The sequence below is a fragment of the Trichoderma gamsii genome (assembly GCF_001481775.2).
Source record: "Trichoderma gamsii strain T6085 chromosome Unknown Scaffold_38.2, whole genome shotgun sequence".
NCBI lineage: Eukaryota > Fungi > Ascomycota > Sordariomycetes > Hypocreales > Hypocreaceae > Trichoderma > Trichoderma gamsii.
In genome coordinates this window covers 178,501-199,914 of record NW_020171375.1, presented here as the reverse complement: position 1 = coordinate 199,914, position 21,414 = coordinate 178,501, and the positions used below count along the sequence as shown (strand labels likewise).

The following is a 21,414-nucleotide window of genomic DNA, read 5'->3' as shown; positions in this document are numbered from 1 at the left end:
GATCAGCAGGGCGGAAAGCTGCTGGAGAAGAGAAGCCTGTACGAGCTCGAATAGATCACGGGGGGGCTGCCAGGGTTTTTTTTGACTGCGTATGAGTCAAGAACAAGAGGCGGATTGTCTGTGATCGACGCGGAGGACGCACGCAGGGAGACGACAAGGCGGCCGGTGAGTGGATGGCGAACCGCAGGCAGACGACGAGACGAGGCCGGGCGTTGTGAGTGGCTGGCCAGCCCAGTTGCTTGTCCAGTAACAACGGCAGCTTGGCGGACGATGCGCGGTGAGAGCAGGTGAGGCGAGGCGAGGCCAGGACGAGGGGCAAGGCGGGAGGGATGGATGGACGGAGTTTGTTTGCTGCTGTGTAAAAGAGCCGCTTCGAGGGGCGAGGCAAAATGTGGGCGACGAGGCACAAATAAAAGGCTTCGGCTCCCCCACGATGGACAAGGGGAAATGGGCAGAAGATGGAAAGGGAAAAAAGGAGGCAGCGCTCGCGGCAAGGGGAGGCAGAAGAAGGTGGAGCGGCCTGAGAGACACGGAGGAGGTTGGCGAGAGCGACGAAAAGAGTCGAAGCCGGGTTGATCTGGAGATGAACAACGACGAGACGAGATATCCGGAGTACAGTCCAGTACATGGAGGCAGAGGTAGAGGCAGAGGTAGGCAGTACCAGCAGGTACATGCAGATTGAACCCTGGAAAATGGGACGCGGGCTATTTCTGGGGTCGTGACCAGCCTTGTGCGGCCACCACGTCGTGGGTACCCGTCGTTCCCAGCCAGAGGGGCAGCGTACCCCGTCGTACTCGGTACAAGAACAAGAACCCAGACTCCTGGCTCTGGCTCTGGCTCCAGAAGCTCCCGGTCTGGTGCAAAAGGCCTACCTGGTGCTCGCCTGTACAGTAAGTAGGTACGTGGGATCGAATCCCAGCAGCTCCAGACAGAGGACAGACAGCCACTTCTGCTCGTACCTGTATCTGTACCGGTACCTGTACCTGTGTACTGCTGTTGATCCCAAGCATCCAGAAGCAGCCTCTGGGGCCTGGGCCTGACAGACACATCCTGCAGTAGCAGCATCAACCACGCTGTAAGCCCAAGGCAGCGGAACGGAACAGGTCGATTCAAAGCCTCGATGGACTGAACAGCTCGTTAGCGGCTAGGCTTGCCGCTGGAGTCGTGCCCGAAAGCCCGCCATAGTCGCCTGCCGCTAGCGGGCTGCGGTTGCGGTTGCTGCTCGTGCTCCATCGCACCAGACGGCAAGCTAGACTAGCACCGTCGCCCTTGCTAGCTGCTGCTTAGCGCTGTCAACTTTGCAGCCGGACTGCGGGTTGGGCGCCGCTGGACCCCTCCTTTGGCTTGTGGCTACAGCATTCGCCCGCTGGCCAGAAAATCCAGGGTGCGCCGGCTGCTCTCAGTGGACCTCGGGCTGCCAATCGTCGCTGCAATGGGCGGCCACAGCGCTGGATGGCACCCTCCCGCTGCTCCAAACGGGCAATGGGCGGTGGCATGACGCGCCAACAGCAGGGCCGCAGCCACTGTCACAGCGGGGCCTGCACCTGTGATGGGCTGTTTTCGCGTTCCTCGCATGTGGCAGAAGCCATTGACCCATTCATGTCTTTTAGGTCATTCATGATGCTCAACCTCGACTCATTAAGTCCTTCTCTGCCGCCAATCCTGCCAGCAATCTGTACCCAACCCGCGCATCTCGCAGCTCTCCGGGCCAGGGCCGCAGTCAATGTCAATCCGGACCATAAACAAAGGCGTTGCCCCATCGACCGCGCTGCTCATCTGCTCGCCTTGGTGACCGCCAATTCGCCAACGACCTGGCCAGCTCCGCCCGCTTACTCTATTTGTCGAGCCCTACTGACGGAGAGCAGAGCCGTGATGGGAAGCGACCGAAGCTGCTGCGATTGCCATGGCAACGACGCCTTGCCGGTGGTAGGTCTCATACCGAGCACCAGTGCCAGACCAGCATTACCACTCGACTCAAGTCCTGCTCGCTAGCAGCCGGGCATGCGATCAGCAATAGTGCCATCATGGGCTCCTAGCTTGGCTGCCAGGTTGTCTGTTTTTTTTTTTGCTGGCGTCGTTGCACCGACAGCTTGGACGTCGGGCCAGCCACGAACCGGGTGGTGGCAGTTGGGCAGCGAACTAGGCCTCGGAGAACCTGACGAGAATACGAGTCTAGCAGCGTTGTCGTGCTACTGTAGGTTCGCTGTCAATGTACAACAGGTACTGTGGGAAGGCCATGCTAGTGATGGTAGGTCTGACACAGGCTCCAGTCCGCAGGGTCCAGGTCTCTGCCAGCAGGCTACGTAGATCGGACTATGCCGCATCGTACATGGACGCTTAATCAATCGCTTCGGTACTCGGACGGCCAATCTGTCAGGGCAGCTGGTACATGCTGGTACTTGTGCTGCCACTGAGCAGAATCATCACTTTCAGGCCATGGTTCTTTAGAATCTTACTGCCCTAGTCACATACCACTGTTTGGACCTAGTAGCCATCCGCCAGGACTCGGCCTTTCCGGAATCCTTGGGAGGATAATTTCAAGAACACTGGATTTGGGCTACAGTACGGGCCATCACAAGGTTGGGCCATATTCCAAGTCAGGTATCCATCATATAATGATCGCTACCACGAAGCTGGCACGATGAGTCCGTTCGCGAATCGAGTGGGTTGGTAGCCAGAGCCCAATGGGCCAAGCAACAGCGACATCACCAACATGATATCTACTGCTGAGCGTCATACACTATTGGACGAGCAAAATGTGGTATTACTACTAGGTACCTACTCGGAATTACAACGACAAATTGCCAAGTACAAATTACATATACGAAAAGGCTACCATCGCTCGACGGGAAAATTGCAAATTGCAAATTGCTGCCCCTATCTCTCATCCCTACCGGTCGTAGACGAAATGCATCCGCAGACTCATCTGTCAGCCCCCCAAGCCCGGGCCCCCGTTCCGAGATGATCTGGCCTGCGTACGCACGTCATGCTGGCAGCAGCTCTTGAATGCGCCTGGGCCATTACGGAGAAGTCGTGGGCGACGGACGGATTGTCCAGTACGATGCCCAGCGTTCCTTGTTTTTCTTCTTGTCCAGCAGCCGCAAATCTCATCATCATCGCTTCCCCGACTGCTGGTGCGCAGATAAAGGCGCATGCTCTGGACCTCTGCCCAGGTCTAGTGTGGGGTCAGGCATGACTGCATTGCTAGCCGGGCCAACTGGACAGCAGATGAGGCTGCCATCGCTAGACTTACATGCGCTCATCATGATACCGCCAGTCATACAGGCCGCGCTCGCAACAATCGCCCAAGCGTGCCCTCCCGCATGCAGCTCGCGCAATGCACATGCCTCGTCCGTCTGCTCGCCTTTCTCGCATCAACTTAGTCGCCTTGGATAGAGTGCCAGTTCTGGCCATGGCTTCATGGTTTAGCACTTAGCTTGGGCACAGCCGCGGGGTTGTTGGTTGGGCTGAGCATCAACCGGATCAGCAACGGCCGAGTGATGCATCACTTTACGCACATTCCCCTTGCATCAGTGCTTCAAACGTCTTTTCTCCTGAGAGGAAACTCTAGCCGTAAACAAGACCGAACCGTTAAAGTCGTAATGCTACTACTGCTGCTAAATACCAGGAACCGTTACAGTACATACATATTAGAGAATCACTGCTCGCCATCAACCAATGGTCACGAATATTCACAGTCAACCTGATAGGCTCGGACGCCCAATTCTAGCCTAGGCCCGTCCCGCACCACCGTCCCGCAACGCCAGATCGGAGCTTTCACTTTCAACCCCACGCGCGCCGTTTCAGATGGGACAGCATAAAGATGGCCGCCCACAACGGCCTGGCTTGGCTCGGGGGAAAAAGCTTTGTAGCGCTGGCCGCGAACCGTAAGGCATTGACACGGAACATGACTTGTTTTTGCACAAGGCACAGTTTGTGCAACCGGAGATACCCGTGAAGGCGCTGCCACATCAACTCCAGTCGCCTTGGTAGACACCGAAAGTGATGTTGTTTACTGCCGCGCTGTGAATGACCAACATTTGTCTTCCTCTAGACTTGTAAACTGGAGCTATCTCTGCAATACCTGCTAAAAGTGATGTCAGCTTATTTTACCGCCAAGGCCTTGACCGAACAACAAACAAAGTGATCAACTCTCCTTCACTACACCACGTCATGTCACATGGGATTTACAGCCATGACACACATAACTCGGCTTCAAGACTAGATGATGAAACCTGTTTTTTTTTCTTCATTGTGCTATGCGTCGATATACTATATACCTAGACTTGAATTTCCTTCCCTGCCCTTGCTTCTATGAATTGGAGATTTTGCCGCGTCTAAGCGCCCCGAAATATTCTACATTTCCTCGCCTGCCTGCCCTCGCCGACTGAATTTGGATCTAATATACATGAATGCCAATTCCCCTTTCTTTCGTTGTTTGGTCTCTCCCCCTGACAAGATTAAACAAAAAGAATGGCCAAATTGATTTTTGTGTTTTTACAAAATGAATGGGAGTGATATCTGTCCGCCAAGTCATTGTTTCCCAGTCCTTGCTCTGCTCGAAAATCAAACAAGGATAAGTTGGAAAATGCCTGGCTTGTTCTCCTCTCGTGTCATCATATGAATCATATGACAATGTGTGCCTGTGACGTGTTGTTGTAGTTGAGGGAATAGGGATGATAAAGCTTATCCAGAGAGAGGAACGGGAGTTTCTTCAATATTCTTCTCTCCTCTGCGAAGTGAGATGATGGCCTCGTGCTCTCGTATGCTTTCCAAGATATGCCATGTCAGTGTGTATTTAATCATCGTCCTCCTTGCTTTCAGAATCGTCCTTCTTCTTCTTCTGCTCAGCCTTCCACTCGCAAATCTTGCAAGTGTTGGCCTTTTGGCGGTCCAGGTTGGGGAAAACCAGGTCAAAGACCTCAGAGTACCAGCTTACAGCGTGGCCTTCAATGCCTTCTTTGATGGTCTATATATGAGTGAGAATACATTGTTAGCACAAGTTCAAGGCGGTTAAAGAAAGGAAGGATGTGTGAGATGAAGAAGAAAAACATACCTGAGGAAGTTCCAGCCAGTCTGACATGTTATCCTTGGGGAAGATGATAGTCTTGCATCCCGCTCTCCTGGCCGCCACAGTCTTCTCCCGCAGTCCACCAATGCGGAGGACCTTGCCGGTCAGCGTAATCTCACCAGTCATTGCCACGGTGGGGTTGACCGGCTCGTCCAGTGCCAGAGACAGCAGCGAAGTGGTCATGGTGATACCAGCAGAGGGACCGTCCTTGGAAACAGCACCATCGGGAACGTGAAGGTGCATCTTAGCCTTGTCGAAGAAGTGGTTTTCGGGGAACTTGTTGACCACGAATGACTTGGCGAACGAGTAGGCAATTGTAGTTGACTCCTTCATGACGTTCTTGAGGTTACCCGTGATTTCTAGGCCGGGTCGTGAGCTCGGTCGGAGAGGTGCTTGAAGGATGGACTCAATGTACATGGCAGCGCCGCCCATCTGTGTCCAGGCCAGGCCCATGGAGACACCAGGCGGGCTCACGTCGTACAAGCGGTCAGATGTGAAAATTGGGGGTCCGATATAGTCGGTCAGGTTGTCCTTTCCGATGCTAACATGGACACTGTCTGGTACTTGTAACGCTTTTCGTGGCTTTTCTGTAGTCTCGTCCTCACTAGCCTCGGTGGCGGCCTTCTTCTCATTGCCCTCAGCCTCCGCAGCAGACTGCTTGGCCTTTTCCGCAGCGGCCTTGCCTTCGTCTGTCAGAGCCTTTTCTTCGGGTAGGACTTCCTCTCCAAGCTCTTGGACGATTTTCAGCGCTGATTTGCGGTAGACCTTTTCAATCTGCTTCTTCAGGTTTCGCACACCTGATTCTCGGCAGTAGGCCTTGATAAGCTCGTCGATGGCCTCGTCGGTGAGCTGGACATCAGCGTCTTTCAGACCGGCTGCCTCCTTGGCAGCTGGCGCAAGATAGCGGTTGGCGATGGCCTTCTTCTCATCCGCGACATATCCGGACAGAGTGATGAGCTCCATACGGTCCAGAAGAGGTCTGGGAATGGTGTCTGTCATATTGGCTGTGCAAACGAATAGGACCTTTGACAGATCGACGGGGACATCCATGTAGTGATCCAAGAAGGAGCTGTTTTGTTCAGGATCCAAAAGTTCCAGCAGGGCCGAGGAGGGATCTCCCTGGTAGCCCCGGCCAATCTTATCAATCTCATCAATCAAAATGAGAGGGTTCTCGGTCTGGCACTTCTTCAAAGCCTGGATGATTCTACCGGGAAGAGCACCGACATATGTTCTTCGGTGGCCCTTGATTTCTGCAACATCGGTAAGACCTCCAACGCTGAAGCGGTAGTACTCTCGGTTAAGAGCTCTGGCGATGGACTTTCCGATACTCGTCTTGCCGACACCAGGAGGGCCGACAAAGCAAAGAATCTTGCCCTCAACCGAGCCACGCAGCTTACCCACAGCAATGAACTCCAAGATTCGATCCTTGACATCTTGCAAACCATAGTGATCCTCGTCGAGGACTTTGACGGCGTTCGGAATACCAAAGTTCTCTGGGCTTCGCTGGCCCCAGGGGATCTGGGTGAGCCAGTCCAGGTAGTTCCTCGTAACATTAAATTCTGAGGCGGCCGTCTCCAAGTGGGCCAGCTTGTTAATCTCCTCATCAAAGACCTTGCGGACAGGATCAGGCATGGCAAGCTTGGCAGCCTTTTCCTTAAACTTCTCCACAAGCTTGTCTTTGCCGTCTGATTCCAAGCCGAGCTCACGACGGATGCCCTTCATCTGCTCCATGAGCCAATATTCCCGCTGGCGCTTGCTGATTTTACTCTCAACATCCTTGGTAATCTTGGACTGGAGCTGGGCATTCATGAGTTCCTTCTTGAGCACGATCAAGGCCTTTTGCATTCTCTCTTCAATATTCATGCAGCCCAAGACTTCTTGCAGCTCATTCTGCTCTCCGGAGGAGACAGCAGCGGCAAAGTCGGCCAGTTTAGCAGGTTCTGAGGTGACATTTCCAGTAGATTGGCTCATTGAAAAGGTGGAGATTTGGTCTCGGAAGAGGTTGTTCATGGTAGCGACCTCCTTGAAGACGTTGACAATTTCATTGGTCACGGCGCGAATAACGGGGCTCTTGGGGTCATAAGGCTCATCTACCAGGTTCTCCACGTTGACCAGGCTGACGGGGTATCTCTTGAGGAACGATGTAGGCTCGTACTTCTCAGCCACCTGTTCCGGCTTCTTCTCCACGGCGCTCTCTTCGAAGCTTGTTACCACGTCGCCTTTCTTCTCCTGGGCCTCCTCCTCGGCTGTCTTTTGCGGTATCGGCTCGGGCTCCGTCTCTGACTTGGAATCAGCCTTATCCGCATCTTGAGTTCCGGGTGGAACAAGACTAGACAGCTTGATTCTTCGGTGCGGGTACAGGATTGCTGTCAGGGCACCCTCCTGGCCATGGATGGGGAAGGCACTGGTGATTTGGGCAAAGACACCAACGTCATGCACATCGTTCACATTTCGAATAATGTCCTCGTCCTCGTTCTCATCCTTGAAGAGGAAAGCTCCCACATAGGGCTGGCCACGCTTGATAGACTCCGTGATTGCAGTTGCGACGTTAGGATCCTTGATCGTAATGGCTTTGTAGAAGCCTGGGAACAGCGGCCGCCGGGCAATAGGAATCGCCAGGACTTGCGGGTACACCTCTGGAATGACGGGCTTCGACAGCGCCCTTTCAGCACCTCTGCGACCTCGCTTTCCGCCCTCGCCACCCTCACCACCAGAGCCCTCGTTGCCTGCGCCAGATCCAGCACCTGCAGCGCTTCCTGCCGCATCGCTAGGCTTTCCATCTTGTGATGATCCGCCATCGTTCTTGGCGGCTGATGCTACCGATTCCGGGTCGGCGGTGGTGGCCTTGGAGTCCTCCTTGGCGTCTTTCTCAAGCTTGGCTTTCGCATCTTCTGATTCCCTCGCGGGCTCAGCGGCAGAATTGAAGAAGTTGTCCTTGTCCTTGTTGTCCTTCTCTTTGCCGAGTCTCGTGGTTGTGGAGAAGGATGATGCTCCCGCCAGCCGGGGTCGCAGGCCGGGATAGCGACGGCCGGCAATGTGAGTGGCCCGCAGAGCCGAGCTGAAGGTCCATGCCCTGGGTATAGAATCGGATAACGCCCGGTTTGATTGTGAAGCCGCCGAGCGTTCGAGTATCAGGCGCCCAGAGGCTCGGGATCGGGGCAGCATGGCGGAGGCTTGGTTCGAGCTGTGTCGGCTGGTCGGAGTTCGGAGTTTGCTATTAGAAATACAAGATGCTGAAGGGAGGCAGACAAAGAGAAGAATCACTCGGTTATTCTCCTGCTTCGTCCTTGTTCTCAGTAGCAATTCATGCGCATTGCCCGAGTATCCTGTGGCGGAGGGCGGGTGACTGAGTAATCCAAGATGGAGCAACAGGTGGTTGAGCTTGGGCTACCGCATTTAATAATACAAGAGAGCTCTAGGCGGCATCCTGGCTACGACATGGCCGAAAATTCGAGGGCCTAGTACCTTCCATCGGCTGAACTGCGGGGGCCTGAGCGGTGCTTCAGTGCTGCGGAATCCGGAGTAATCGGTCGGAATTGGCGGGGTAGCTCTGGTTGTGACAAGACGAGAATGGTAGATGTCGACTCTGGGAGCATCAATTGGCTATAAAAATCTCGATTATGTCTACATGTCTACTACTATTTGGTTGTTGTACGCTGGAGAATTTGGCGTTGAAGTGAAGCTCGTGAGACCTGTAGCCGGAGAGTTCTGGCTTGATAACGGCACCTTTTACCGGCTGCGGGGCACAGCGAGTCCACTATTGGCATGACTTAATAATCCATAGAAATCCGCAATTCGACATTATTAATCTCAATGGTTGACCGAGAGTTGGCTACCCGGTATAAATCCCTCTTATATTTTCATGACAATTGCTCTAATGATCATTGCTGTGCCGTAATTATTTGTCTTGTTGTTAGAATCTTGAATGATGACGATCGAGTACCGGGTAATCAACTTTCATTACCATCTATACATTCAGCAACACTAAGAAATGGGCGACACATCGTTCTCATTGGAACTAGTAAAAGCTTGGAAATACTCACACGAGCGCCATTGATATGTAAACGTCTATTCCGATTACACAACTCAATGCCACAGAGACCCTTCTATAAATGCTCATCATTTCATGCGTGTGATATTTTGCTAGTATTCATACAGTCCATCTCATACCCGTCTCTAGTGTACAGCCCAAAGAAAGAATGTTCTATGCCAAGTTTATCAGTTCAAAATTGTCGTGTGATACACCCATAACCCTATATGTCTGATTCTCCGCGCTGCCCTCCAAATGGCGCAGAAATATCCAAGCCGGTGCTAGTCTATGCCTTTTCCCTTACTCGTCTCTTTCACCACCGTCATCCTTTGTAGGCGACTGATGAGTCGTTCTCTCCGCTCTACCCGCATGCCTCCGCGCACCCCGGACTCGCCTCTTCAATTCGCTGGACACTGTCCGCAGCGGGCTTCTCGTTCGTCGTCTCAGTCGTTTGCTCTGCTGTACCCGAAGCTGTCTCTCCAGCGCCTTCTTCATGCCCTTCAGCTCTGAATGCGAAAACGGTCTCAACATGTCCATAGCGCTCTTCTTTAGGCTTGCCTTCCGGTTGCCGTCCAACGCCCCCGAAACATGTTCAAAGTCAGTATTCGTAAAGGCGTAGTGCAGGCGGGGATATTGTTTCTCAATCTCTCTCAGCTTGGCAGAAACACTAGCCGACCAGGCGGCCAACTTGCGCAGCTTCAGCCACTGCTGTTGTAAACTGAGGACAGCCGCATTGGAGGCCTGGAGCACGCGCGTGTTTCTCATATTGCGGCGTTCCTGGAGACTTCTTTTGCCGGGACTCCATCCACGCCAGCGCGGCATCAACATGGTCTCGCACCAGCGCATGGCAGGCTCCCATTGGCCCATCTCGGCAAGATAACGTATCACAAGATTCCAGTTGCTCCGAGTCAACTTGAATCCAGCTGATGTAACCTGTTGAACGACTTCGAGCAGTTCCTTTCCGCTGTTTTCTTCCCTAAGCGTCTTGGCTAAGATTGTTATTGGTCTGGAGACATCGTATTCATGGACGGGATAAATGCCCGTTGCTTGGCGGTGCCGCGCTCGAGCGAGGACCCTCTTCCAAGTCTGGTTCCATATATCGTGTACCTGGCGGAATTTCCTGTCTTTAAAGTAGCCCAGCATGAGTGCGGAAATCACTTCCGGGGGGAACGGCTCGCTTCCTTTATACTTTGGGAACATTCCGCCGTACAAGCTGATGACCTCTTCGGCTGTCGTAAAGTCTCGTAGCTCGACCAAGAGTTTGATGGCGCGGCCAATGCTCTTGGTTTGTTTCTTTAAGTGTCTGATATCGCTCGGAAGCGTTGAAACAGCATGAGCCTCTCCACCTCTGGCATTGCGGATAAACAGAGAGCGCAAATGAACCACAAATTCTTTTCCGAGCTGCCGCGTTCGGCTAGAAGACGGCCTCTGCTTGAAAGAAGCCTCTGCGAGTGCTACCTTGGCATTGAAGTTCATTGACTGGCCAGCCTTGAGAAGATGCGAAGCCAGAATATCAACCAGTCCAAGGTCGCCAATACGAACAGCGCCAGCCATGACAACGGCGAAATGTTCTGGACCAACTGGAAACAGCTTCTCCTTGTAGGCAGTCCGCAAGAGGCGATAGGCAGGCTGCACTTGATCTACCCTCACAAGAGCCTGGAGGAGAATTTCATGAGTCTGATGGTCCCAGGCGAGGTCAAACGATTTCATGGCCTGAAGCAGCTCGTAGCACTTGCTAAGTCTACCTTGCATGCCGTTGAAATGAATCAGCTGGTTCCAGATGGCAGTGCTTGTCGCGTTTCGTTCCGCCAGCTCCATGATAATCCTTTCGGCCTCCATCAATCGATCGTTGCGACAGTACGCCATGACCAGGGCCATTGCCATCTCTTTCGATACGGGGACTCGACTTTTTTGAGATTGATTGAAGAAGCCAAGAGTGGCTTCTAGGTCACCCTTCTTGGCAGACATGGCCATTATATGAGCATACGTGAAGGAATCGGGTCGATACATCTTGCAGATCTCGCCGAAGCAGGCCACCGCTCGATTGTAATCTTGCGCTCGCATATAGCATTTCAACAAGGTATTCCAGATATCAAGGTCAGGCTTGACTCCGTGGTGGTCTGTCATGAGTCGAAGCTCCTCTTCCGCTTTGGTAATGTCGCCAATCTGCGCATAAGCGTTCATGGTACTCCTGAAGGCCCTGGGTTTCTTCAACACGCGGGGATATTTGCTCACATACCGCCCCCATAGTTGTTGAACGGCTTGGACATCACCCACCCCAGCGTAGTACTTGAGAAACTTTTCATATCCCCATTGGTCCAAGTCTCCCCAGGCACGATGCCAGTCTTGGTAAATCTCCTCTAGTGTAGCAGTCCCATACGGGTAATGCAATTCAAACATGTGCTGCAGTAAAGCGATGGGCGGGTGAGCGTCTGGAAGCTTGCGGTATGTTCTATATAATTCGGATAACCATGTGAGGTTGGATCTCAATTCAGATTTGCCATGCCAGCAGTCCAGCACGCGCACCAAATAATCTTCGTATAATCGGTGGTCATTAAAAATGTACAAGATAGCAGTCGCTTGCCTCGGTTGACAGGGTTGTGCCAGTGCTAGCTCTGCCATTTTTCGCCTCAGAGCATTGAGACCCAGCCTTGTCGTCTCATAGATATTAATGGGGCGAACCGTCTTTGCACCGTCGGACGAGAGATAATTCTCAAACGAGAAGAAGAGCTTGTCGAGGCCAGGCACGTGTTCGAGTCGTTCTAAGCGAATGGCTTCAGGCTGGCTAGCTGGTTCAAACTTGAGGCGAGATGCGTAGAATTCTAGCCACACGCCTATAAGCATAGACCATTTTTCATTGGCAATGGTATCAGCCAGGATGTACTCAAGCCCCCCAACTAAGCCTTTCAGCTCCAGGCCAACCTTGAGCCTACCGATAGCATGCTCCAAGTCGCCAGATCGCATGAAAGCCAGGACTCCAGCGGCCAAGAGGTCGTCGTCCCACTCGGCAATATCAATTTGGCGAAAGAGTGAGATAGCCCTCCCGATTGCGACTATTCCGCGCGATTTTGAGAGATACAAGACCATGGCGCGGCGAAAGTCCAATTGATGGTGTTCATCTAATCTGCAGTACAAGTCCCAAACGTCGTGATAGCGCTCCTCGCTTTGATGTGAGAGCAAATCTTCCAGGAGCACCGCATTCGACTGCAGCCGAGGTATATGACGTGGGGCTAAGGAGGCTGAAGGCTGCGAAGCTTCACCCAAAGAGGCGGGCTTCGAGTGAGTGGTATATTGATATGAATCTCTCGCCACAAATGATGCTCCATCGTCTCGCTGATATACTCGGCTCCCCACCGAAGAAAGAGCTTCTATTCCTGGCGGGGCTGAGGCATCAGTCGAGCCGTGTTCAGCAGTGGCCGTAGACGAGGTGAAATGCCTTCGTCTGGCACTACTCCCCGTATGACTTGAATCTTGAGGTCGCGGTAGGCCAGGATACAGTCGCCGCAGGAGAGAATATGTAGCGCTCGGGTATAGAAAGTCCAGCAGAAAAACTGAAGCAACCAGTCCAGTCTGTAGCGGGCGGTTGGCATTTTCGGTCTGTTCCTGTTCGCCAATCCGACCTATCGCTGGCCAGATGCTGGAGAGCTCAATGGCGGAAGCTCCATGCTGCCAGAAGCCTGTATGAAGCTGGCGACAGCGTTTCGTCGAGCGGCTCGGCTTCGGAATGATACGCTGGATGTTGCATGATTCCAGACTCGCCGCCGCCGTTCTTTCGAGCATTGGTCCTAGCAGGGAGCCCCGAGTCGCAGACTTCCTGCTAGTAAGTGATATAAAGTAAGGCGAGTGTCAAAATTGGCATGCCTCGGGCGGCAGCCAGGTCGTGGACGCTGCGTCTCGAGTAATGGAGGAGCTGGATGCGGGCCCGCGGGTGTTGTGGTGGCCAATCGTCTCTGGAATGATGGTGAGTTGGATTGTAATTCTGCAGAAGACATAGCCCGCAATGGCATTCAGCGTGTTTGCCTAGAGCTTCTGCAGACCGAGGCAGAGATGCGTGGGAAAGAGGTCGTTGTTAAGGCAGCGCCAGCTTCATCTTTGCACTTTTAACGATGGTCTGATCGAAAAAGATACCAGAGGTCCGGGTGGGTCTCCGGACCGGTAGTACGATGGTTTTTGCGCTGCAATACCCGCTATGGCCAACTGTCGCCAGCTGTGGCCGGCTGCAGCGATAACAGATAAGAAGGTCCACCTAAACTTTTATGATCTGATAACTGCATTGAGCGCTCCGAGTAGCACGAGTACTCGAAACCGCTAGCTGTAGTATGCGATGCCTACTAAATTCTCATACTAGGAACGAAGTTGGCCTAGCAAAGTCTTGGAATGTCCAAATAGCCGATATGGCATGGATCTACTGACGAGATATAGTGCCAAATGTGAGAAATATCGCCGCACAAGAAGCATTCAGGGGTAGCAAAAGGTTCACAGACGAAGAAAAGATGTAGAAAAATAGGTAAATTCTTGAATTGCAGACTATTAATTACAAAAATCTTGCACCACGAGGTGACTCTCTGCCTCTCGCTGCTATTAATGAACCGCTTAAAGAAGACATATTGTAAGCTTCGCCAGCGCCAAAAATAAGAATAAACAAGGATAATAAAACAATTTTCGGGACATGCCAGTCTCCGATAGTATCCAGAAAGATCATTCTCGAATAATAATCCCAATGCGTTGCCCTCATTAACACCAATATTAAGAAAAGAAAAAGCACCTTTTCGTATCCCCGTCGTGGTGGTCATCGTACAGATATCGTTGCTTTTGAGATTGTATGCCGCAGCATTACAACCACTTGCCACATCCGAGTTGAGTGGCCATAGTAATGTCTTCCCATGTCAACAAGTCTTGTTGTGGTCGGTCTCCTCGTCGGACAGGAACACCTCGTTTCGAAGCCTGGACAGATGATCGACGTGTCTATGGAGTTCTTGCTCCACACGAGGTCCGCGGCCTCGGCTTCGGCTCCTCATACGCTGCTGCGACTGAAAGACGTCTTGGCTGGCCGGCGAAGCGATTCTGGAAGGGCAGTGCTCGCGGCGCTTCTCTCGTAGACGGTTGTGGAGTATGAGGCGGTTTGCGGAGGACTTGACCGAGGGAGAGGAGGTTCGAGAGGTCAGGCTGAAGGGAGAGATGGAGCGCCGACGAGATCGCCCTCGCAGTGTGCTCGATTCATCTGGGCGCAAGCTCTTGGAGCTGGGAATATTGCGGTCACGTGTCCGCCCTCGGAAGCCGTCGTGGTCGGAGGGAGGACTGATAGTCATTGTGATGTCGTGGAATGTGTCGCTAGGAGGTGCCATTGGAAGCTGATAGCAGTCTTAGGGCTCAGTAGGTTGTGATATGGCGAGGTAGAACCACGGAATGGTCGGGAGAGAATAGAAGGTCTTTGGAAGAAGTTATGGAACTCGAGTCAACCAGGGGGTGCGGAGTTTCAGCTAGGCCCCAAGCGTCTTGTCGTTTGCTACTCGTATTTGCGCTGAAAGTACGGAGTAGGTAGTGATAATATGGAGTACAGTATCGTACTCGTGTGGAGAATTGGGAAATGGGCCACGAGGTGCAGGTGCAGAGTTGAGCAGGTAGAAGAAGAAGCGCGGCGGAGGGAGCACTCGTGGGCAATATATAAGTGCGAGTATGGAGGATGGGGTGGTTCTTCTAGAAGAACCGGGGCAGTGGCATGAACAAAGAGGCGGAACTGCCGACAAAGATGTTTCAGACAGAAAGAAAGCAGCTGATGGATGCGGTATAGCGAGAGAAGAGAGAAGCAGCCGTCGAGAAGATGAGAAGAAGCCAGGGGTTGGAGGCAGGACTCGATATTAGTAGGAACTAGCCGTGTGGCCGCGGTACGAGTACGCAGAAAACAATTTATAGACTTGCAATGCTCAATTTAGCTGAGGCCGCTCCATGCTCGGCCGTCCAGGGTCTTTTGGCAGGGGGTCCGACTGCTGTGCAGCGTGCAGCATCCCGGCAGAGCAAAGCGTCCGCCGGGTCACCTGAGCAGCGCCGGCGAGCAGAGGCCTGGGGGTGGCTCATTGTAGCGGCCTTGGGGGTCTTGGGCGCCAATCAGACCGGCTGGGCGCCCGCCATGACTTGACGCCTCCAGCAGCTGTTATTACCGGTAGCGTTCCTTGGAAGAGCAAGGCGGTCCTCAGTCCTGGTAGCGTCAACCTTGTAAACTCTGGGCCAACAAACGCCAAAGCTGCCTGTGTGTGGCATTTGATGCAATTGCTCCCCTCTGGATTGAAACCTTGTTTTGCTCTCAATTGGCGTTGACGCGCCCAGTGTGATCGGCATGCCATCTCTGCAGAATTTGGGGGTCTCGCTCAGCGGTTACAGTGCCCGCTACATGCGACAATGGAAGTGACTGGAACTAACAGCATTTTGCCGGCCAGCCCAACCGCAGATCGTGACACCATTCGCAGACACGGCAGCGTCAGTCACGGCGCCTGCAGCCAACAGCTGCCGTCGTCCAACGCCACCGGCCCTGTCTGCAGCCATTTTTGGGACAGCATCTCTCAATGTCAGCGTGACGCCGGCGTGCATACGAGCGCAGGGAAGACGCAGCCTAGACAGCCCTGCAGACGATGCATTGAATGCGGCAGTGGCTCGCATGCTGCCCGGCCAGAGACGTCGCCGAATCGTGGGGCCAGCAACATTCATCAGAGGGCCCTGTCCTCTTCAGGCTGCGCGGGAGGCACAGTGGAGAGCCTGAATTGGCTTTTGTTAGAAACCGGCCGTAGTGACGGGTTGGCTGTCTGCTCGCTTGTGGTGTCGATTCCGTAGAGAGCTTGTCTCCAACACACCATGGCCAGGCGCCTATCGACGACAAGTTTGCGGCCATTTTTAGGTTTGATACTGGTCGAAGATGGTGGCGAGGCACTACTATGACATTATTTGGAGGCACATTTCCGTGTCTTGGTCATCTTATGCATCTCGACCTCGATGGCACACATCGGCCAGGCAAAGAGGCGGCAGACATCCCGACTACCGCGCTTCTGACTGCAAATCTTGACGCCTCCCAGTCTATCTGGTTATTTTAAAATAGCTACTCCTACTGTGACAGCATCTCCAAGCAAAACAGGTCGACGGGAATCAGCCGCGTCTTCTCCACTTGGCCCAAAACCTTGAAGCCTCTGATGCTGCTTCTCCATGCCAGAGCAGCTGAGCATAGCAGAGCTTGCTTGATAAGCTGATAAGAGGAGCAGTGACATGCGTCTCCAGATGTTTTGCTCTTTGGTGGCAATACCTCACCTTAAGGCGACTACATGTGATGCCCTCCCGGCACTAAGGCACGCCTGGATATCCGGAGGGGACGGCCTCGACTCCAATTGCGCTGAATCGACGGGAATAGGGATGTTTGGTATGCTCCGGTATACACACCACTACGACCAATCGCTCCCTCCCAGATTATTTAGAAGCAATCTTTTCACGGTGAGATCGAGATGGCCCAGCGTTCCAAGACGTCAATGGACAGGGACGATCAAACGACGTCGCCAGGGATAGCCATGATAGGCTATTTAGACTAACGTTAGTGCAAACCGGGGGTTCAAAGAAGCTGGTGGTGGTCTCCGTACTGGCCCCTTTGATAATATGGACGCAGGCACATCCTGTAGATTGGCAGCCTGCGGTTGGAGCTAAGAGCGCCACTGAGCCAATGGCCAAACTATGCCGTCGCCTTGTTGACGGCAGGGCGATTTCTCAGCACAAAGAAGGAGAATGAGCTAAGCTTTGGACTTTTTTGCCTCCCCAATCGCCCTGTTTTCAATCGTGTCGGGGCAACGCATCCGGATGCATCTCAAAATGCGTGATTCATTGTTTGGACTTGTGATCGGGCTCAAAGAAGGAAAAAACGAAGCTGCTCTTTGAGGGCCGCGTAATGCGGAACGGCTGGCTAGATCTGATGACTTGAATGGACATGGCATCTGTCAGGGAATGACGAGTGCGGCGAAGAAACAGTCATTGCCCATCTAAGCATCCATGCTGCCGCGCGGAGACTTTCATCTGTCTTCAGCGGCTTCTATCCGCGCTTTGTGTGCCCTGTCAACGTGCTAAGTATGCTGGTAATGACAAAGCCCATGGAAGTAGGGGACAGGGCAGGGGGCTTTTAGTCTGGAAGCATGGGGTTTGGCTTCTAGAGATTCCTCGGTGCCGCCCCCTTTTTGGGGTGATTCCTTCCAATATACGGCATCTGGCAAAGTTGCGAATTCCATTCCAATCGAAAGACTGGGGAGCCATTGATATCCTTGCGCGGCTGAATATAGAGGCTGGTATCCATGTAGTTGCAATTTTGAATTAATAATTCAGTTGTTAGATGAACTGTATGTCAATTCATCAGCTGTGGTCAGTCGCGAGTCTCGGAAAGTAGTTGAAAGTAAGTACTTGTAGCAATTGCAATAGGAAGCATTCAGTCTGAATGAAACACTGGCTAGAGCTTTAGCCCATTTAAACAGATCCACTGAGCGTGAACGAATTTGGCCCAAGCAGCTACTCCGCTTCTAGCCTGAACTTTGTCTAAGTGAATTAGCATTATAGATGTAGAAGGACTAGTAGATTCCCTGTTACTTCTAGGCATTCATTTTCTTTTGAGAGCATAAGACTCTCGGTGCTTTTGACGTGTGAAGCAAATGACATGTATGCTAATCCGATGTCTTGTCGCCCTATCTTTTACTTGTCGTCTTATCTGATTTTCACGCACTAAACATTCGCTTAGCCGTGTAGAGCGCACTCTGCCATTTCAAGGCGTGTTCCGTCTTTAATACATTTAGAGAAAGCAGTAGCCAGATCCAATTGCATGTGCATTATCACTTAATAGGTAATAGAGAAGACGTTCCCTATAAATGCATATCAGTGGACTTTTAGGAGAATACATACATCAGCACGTTGGAGCGAAAGGTACATGTAGCTTAAAGACCAGATCACACCGCATCTTTGCCTCGTTAATCTAGAATCAAGCTCTCATGCCCAAGCTACCACCAATATGGCAGACCAGACAAATGGCTGGAGTCCCCTACGCGAGATGAATTATAGACTTTCTCAGGAACTATCCGCTACAAACTAATTTTACGAAGTTCCTTGAACATAAAGATGTCTACGCCTTTTTCTGGGGACTTGTATCGTTGGCATTCACGGCCTCTGCTCACAACAATCGAATATACCCAGATTGTTACTGGGTACAACAAATCAAATGGAATGCAGCATCAGGACGAATAAATTTCCCGACACCAGGAATAATCGTCAAACGCTGTCCCCACTCAAGTGATGTCAAATACAACGGACAACAGTCAGGCTTTAGGGAGAGTCACAATTAAAGCGGGCAACGCTTCTTCTGAACAAAGTGCAACTCCAGTTCCAACTCTAGTGACTTCGAACAACAGTCGGGCTTCAGAGACAGTCACGGTATCAGCAAGCAGCGCATCTTTTGCAACAAGTGCAGTTCCACACGATAGTCCAACGCCAGCCAACTCAGAAGGTGGCTCATTATACGCACTTAGAGATCTCGCACAATGGAGCAGCGATCCAAACTCCTTTTGGGATCAATCAGCAGCACTGCTGCGACTGACACAGCCAATTTACAAAGAAAGATTTCGAGTGTTCCTTGTGCAGGCGCTGAAAGAGGGAGCCGAGCTTTACAACCAAATCATGTTGACACAGCCTGCCGATATCCAAGCGATTCGAAGTTTCCGCATGCACACGCGGAGAGTGATGCCCCAGTTTCAAATGCAGGCCTATCGTCATAGATTTACCTGCGTCCTGGCGAATCAATTCTGGATGCATGCAACGCGTGATATTCCAACTACCAGGCTTTACAAACTGACGTCGTCCAATACAAGGGAATTGCTATGTTTGGCCGGTTTGTCACCAGACAATGAATGCGCTTGCTTCAATGTACTTTTTGGCGGCGGAAGACGCCATGAACTTTGCCAGAAACTCCAGCCAGATCAAGAGGATGTTGATTATGGTCCCTTGTTCGAGTCAGATATTCCTGATGCAATGTATGGTCTTTTTTTCTTTCTTCTTCTGATTATTACGCAGGCAGGAGATTGTGCCAAAGCTACCTTCGTCATAGATGGGATCTCCAAACAAACCAAGCCCGAACCCATTGCAGAAAACATGTGAAAATTTTGAAAACGAACAGTATTTCAAAATGGTCAGAGGAAGTTGGGGCCCAATCGGCAGCAAAAGTCATTCTTGACTTTCGTTACACACTTATAGGCCTGATGGGGCTGACTCGTGGGATCACCCTCCGCAAGATGATGGTTTTATCCAAGAGAAAGCGGCCTTCTTCACATGTATCAAGACCAGAGAAACGCCAATGCAACAGCGCATCGACCAATGTTGCTGCTTCTTCATCTTTGATGGACTCAGAAGCCCAATTCATGCACCATAGCAAGCCTCGACAACATACGGAATCTGGGCCATCTTTTGCCAGGAAGAATTCACCACCTCTTGAGGATGCTCCTGGCAGACAGCCAACTGAATCTTGCAACAATGGTGGCGGTGGCGAGATATTAGACACTTATATTTACAGGGCGGATGTTGACAAGCTGCAGACAAAGGCTCAAAGTGGCAGTCTTGGCGGGGATATCCATGCTCAAGCTTACAGCTATCAATGGCTATGAGAGAAAGCTCTCTATGGACGAAAGCTCTCTATGGACGAAAGCTCTCTATGGATAATTTGGATATCTCAGTGTTTAACGAGCAAATAAAAGATGGCCGTGGGGACGATAATGGTAGTAGCAACAACTATGAGCTACGGTTTGAACCGCAACCATCTCCGATACTACAATGTTGGCCTAGGTAGACAGCGCTAAGCACAAAAACACAAAAACACAAAATAGCGTTAGAGATGCTTCCTAGAATGCAAAGTTTTCTATCTGTACTAGGTATTTGGAACACTTTTACTCAGCGTATCCAGTCGATGAGCAAAACTATTAGCCAATGCTGGAATGAAGAGTTTCCTACTGCAGAGAATATAAATCATTTTCGGAACCCCCAAATTATCGATCCTCTGTGGCGCAATTGGCTAGCGCGTCTGACTGTTAATCAGGAGGTTGGAAGTTCGAGCCTTCCCGGAGGAGAATTGCAAATTGCTTGTATTTTTGCAGATTCAAGACAACAGTCAAGCATCTAAATACTTAAGAAAATGGATGATGGATGGATGATACTAGATGGCCGTGTCATTCTTTTTGTCTGTTTTATAGCAGATGATCTGGTGACTCAACGTTGAAGCTCCCGAATAGGCAACTCTGAGCCACGATGACTCTGTAGTGTGGATATATCTACTTTTTGGGCTGAATATCGAAAAACAACTTTTTCTGCTTCCCCCAGCGCACATCCACAGCGTCTTCATGTTTGCCATGCACCACGTTTCACCACTCCATCTCGCCTACAAGGCAGCAACGCCCACCTGCTCGGGGCGGATAAGCCGCAGCTCACCGAACAAGAGTCACTGCAGCTTAACCAGATGAGGCACTGCTCTCCAGGCAGCCGCTGCATCATCCGCCACCCAGTTGGTACCTGAAAAGGCATCCGGCTCGCCTCTCGTATTGGCATTGGATATACTTGGGGTATACGCCGTGGTACAAGCCAGCCCCTCGTCCGCTTCCAGCAAGCATCCGGCGTCTCTGATCGTCAACTGGCCAGGAGCTCTCCTCGTCAACCCCGCCGTCTCGCATTGCCAGCAGTCACGCGGGGCTGTTTGTAGATTCTTTGTAGCCAGTCGTAGCAAATCGGTATCTGCAGCAAGCCGTATCTATTCCGTGGACACGCGTGCATGTGGTTCTGCACCAGGCAGACGAGGCAACCAGCCGCACCAGCCAGCAAAGAAGACAAAAAAAAATATATTGCAGTCATATGCGAAGATGTGTTGGCTTGGGGCTTCTGGACTTCTATTTCTTACCTCCCTGTAGCGGTGGTTTCATTGGTAGGTGCTTATAAAAGTAGCGGGAGTTTGCGTGCACACCTACAGCTACAGTCGTCAGTCAAATGACTTCAGCGGATTTATACAGCTTAGCTCTACCTGCCTGCATTTTACCTTTCTACATCATTTGCAAACTGTCTTTTTCTTCAGAGCCTCAGTTTTCGCATCTCGATTTTCTTGGTTAATCCATTGACTTTGCGCTTGCGCCACTCTCGTCTTCGTTTTCGCTGCTGTTAGTTTGCCCTCTTTATCGACTTCAGCTCTTTACGGGATATACATGTGTTGGTTAAGCTGAGCTTTGCCCGCATCGAGGACGAGCTGTTCAAGCTACTCCATTGTATGCAGCTGAAC

At 51.9% G+C, this 21,414-nt stretch overlaps 4 protein-coding genes across 4 annotated transcripts; 1 reads left to right on the top strand and 3 right to left on the bottom strand.

Annotated features, from left to right (window-relative positions):
* Window positions 1-433: 433 nt before the first annotated feature.
* TGAM01_v208717 (hypothetical protein) lies at window positions 434-1,992 on the top strand (the record flags this gene model as incomplete). Its single annotated transcript, XM_018806472.1, has 3 exons — window positions 434-622; window positions 768-898; window positions 1,305-1,992. 3 exons carry the CDS (start codon window positions 434-436, stop codon window positions 1,990-1,992), a joined length of 1,008 nt encoding a protein of 335 aa, XP_018660299.1.
* A 2,806-nt stretch (window positions 1,993-4,798) lies between these two features.
* On the bottom strand, window positions 4,799-8,236 carry TGAM01_v208716 (lon protease like, mitochondrial; the record flags this gene model as incomplete). Its single annotated transcript, XM_018806473.1, has 2 exons — window positions 4,799-4,969; window positions 5,057-8,236. 2 exons carry the CDS (start codon window positions 8,234-8,236, stop codon window positions 4,799-4,801), a joined length of 3,351 nt encoding a protein of 1,116 aa, XP_018660300.1.
* Window positions 8,237-9,401: 1,165 nt separating this feature from the next.
* TGAM01_v208715 (hypothetical protein) lies at window positions 9,402-12,881 on the bottom strand (the record flags this gene model as incomplete). Its single annotated transcript, XM_018806474.2, has 1 exon — window positions 9,402-12,881. One exon carries the CDS (start codon window positions 12,879-12,881, stop codon window positions 9,402-9,404), a length of 3,480 nt encoding a protein of 1,159 aa, XP_018660301.2.
* Window positions 12,882-13,987: 1,106 nt separating this feature from the next.
* Window positions 13,988-14,446, bottom strand: TGAM01_v208714 (hypothetical protein; the record flags this gene model as incomplete). The annotated part of the gene is made up of 1 exon (XM_018806475.2): window positions 13,988-14,446. The coding sequence occupies one exon, from the start codon at window positions 14,444-14,446 to the stop codon at window positions 13,988-13,990; it is 459 nt and encodes a 152-aa protein (XP_018660302.2).
* Window positions 14,447-21,414: the final 6,968 nt, after the last annotated feature.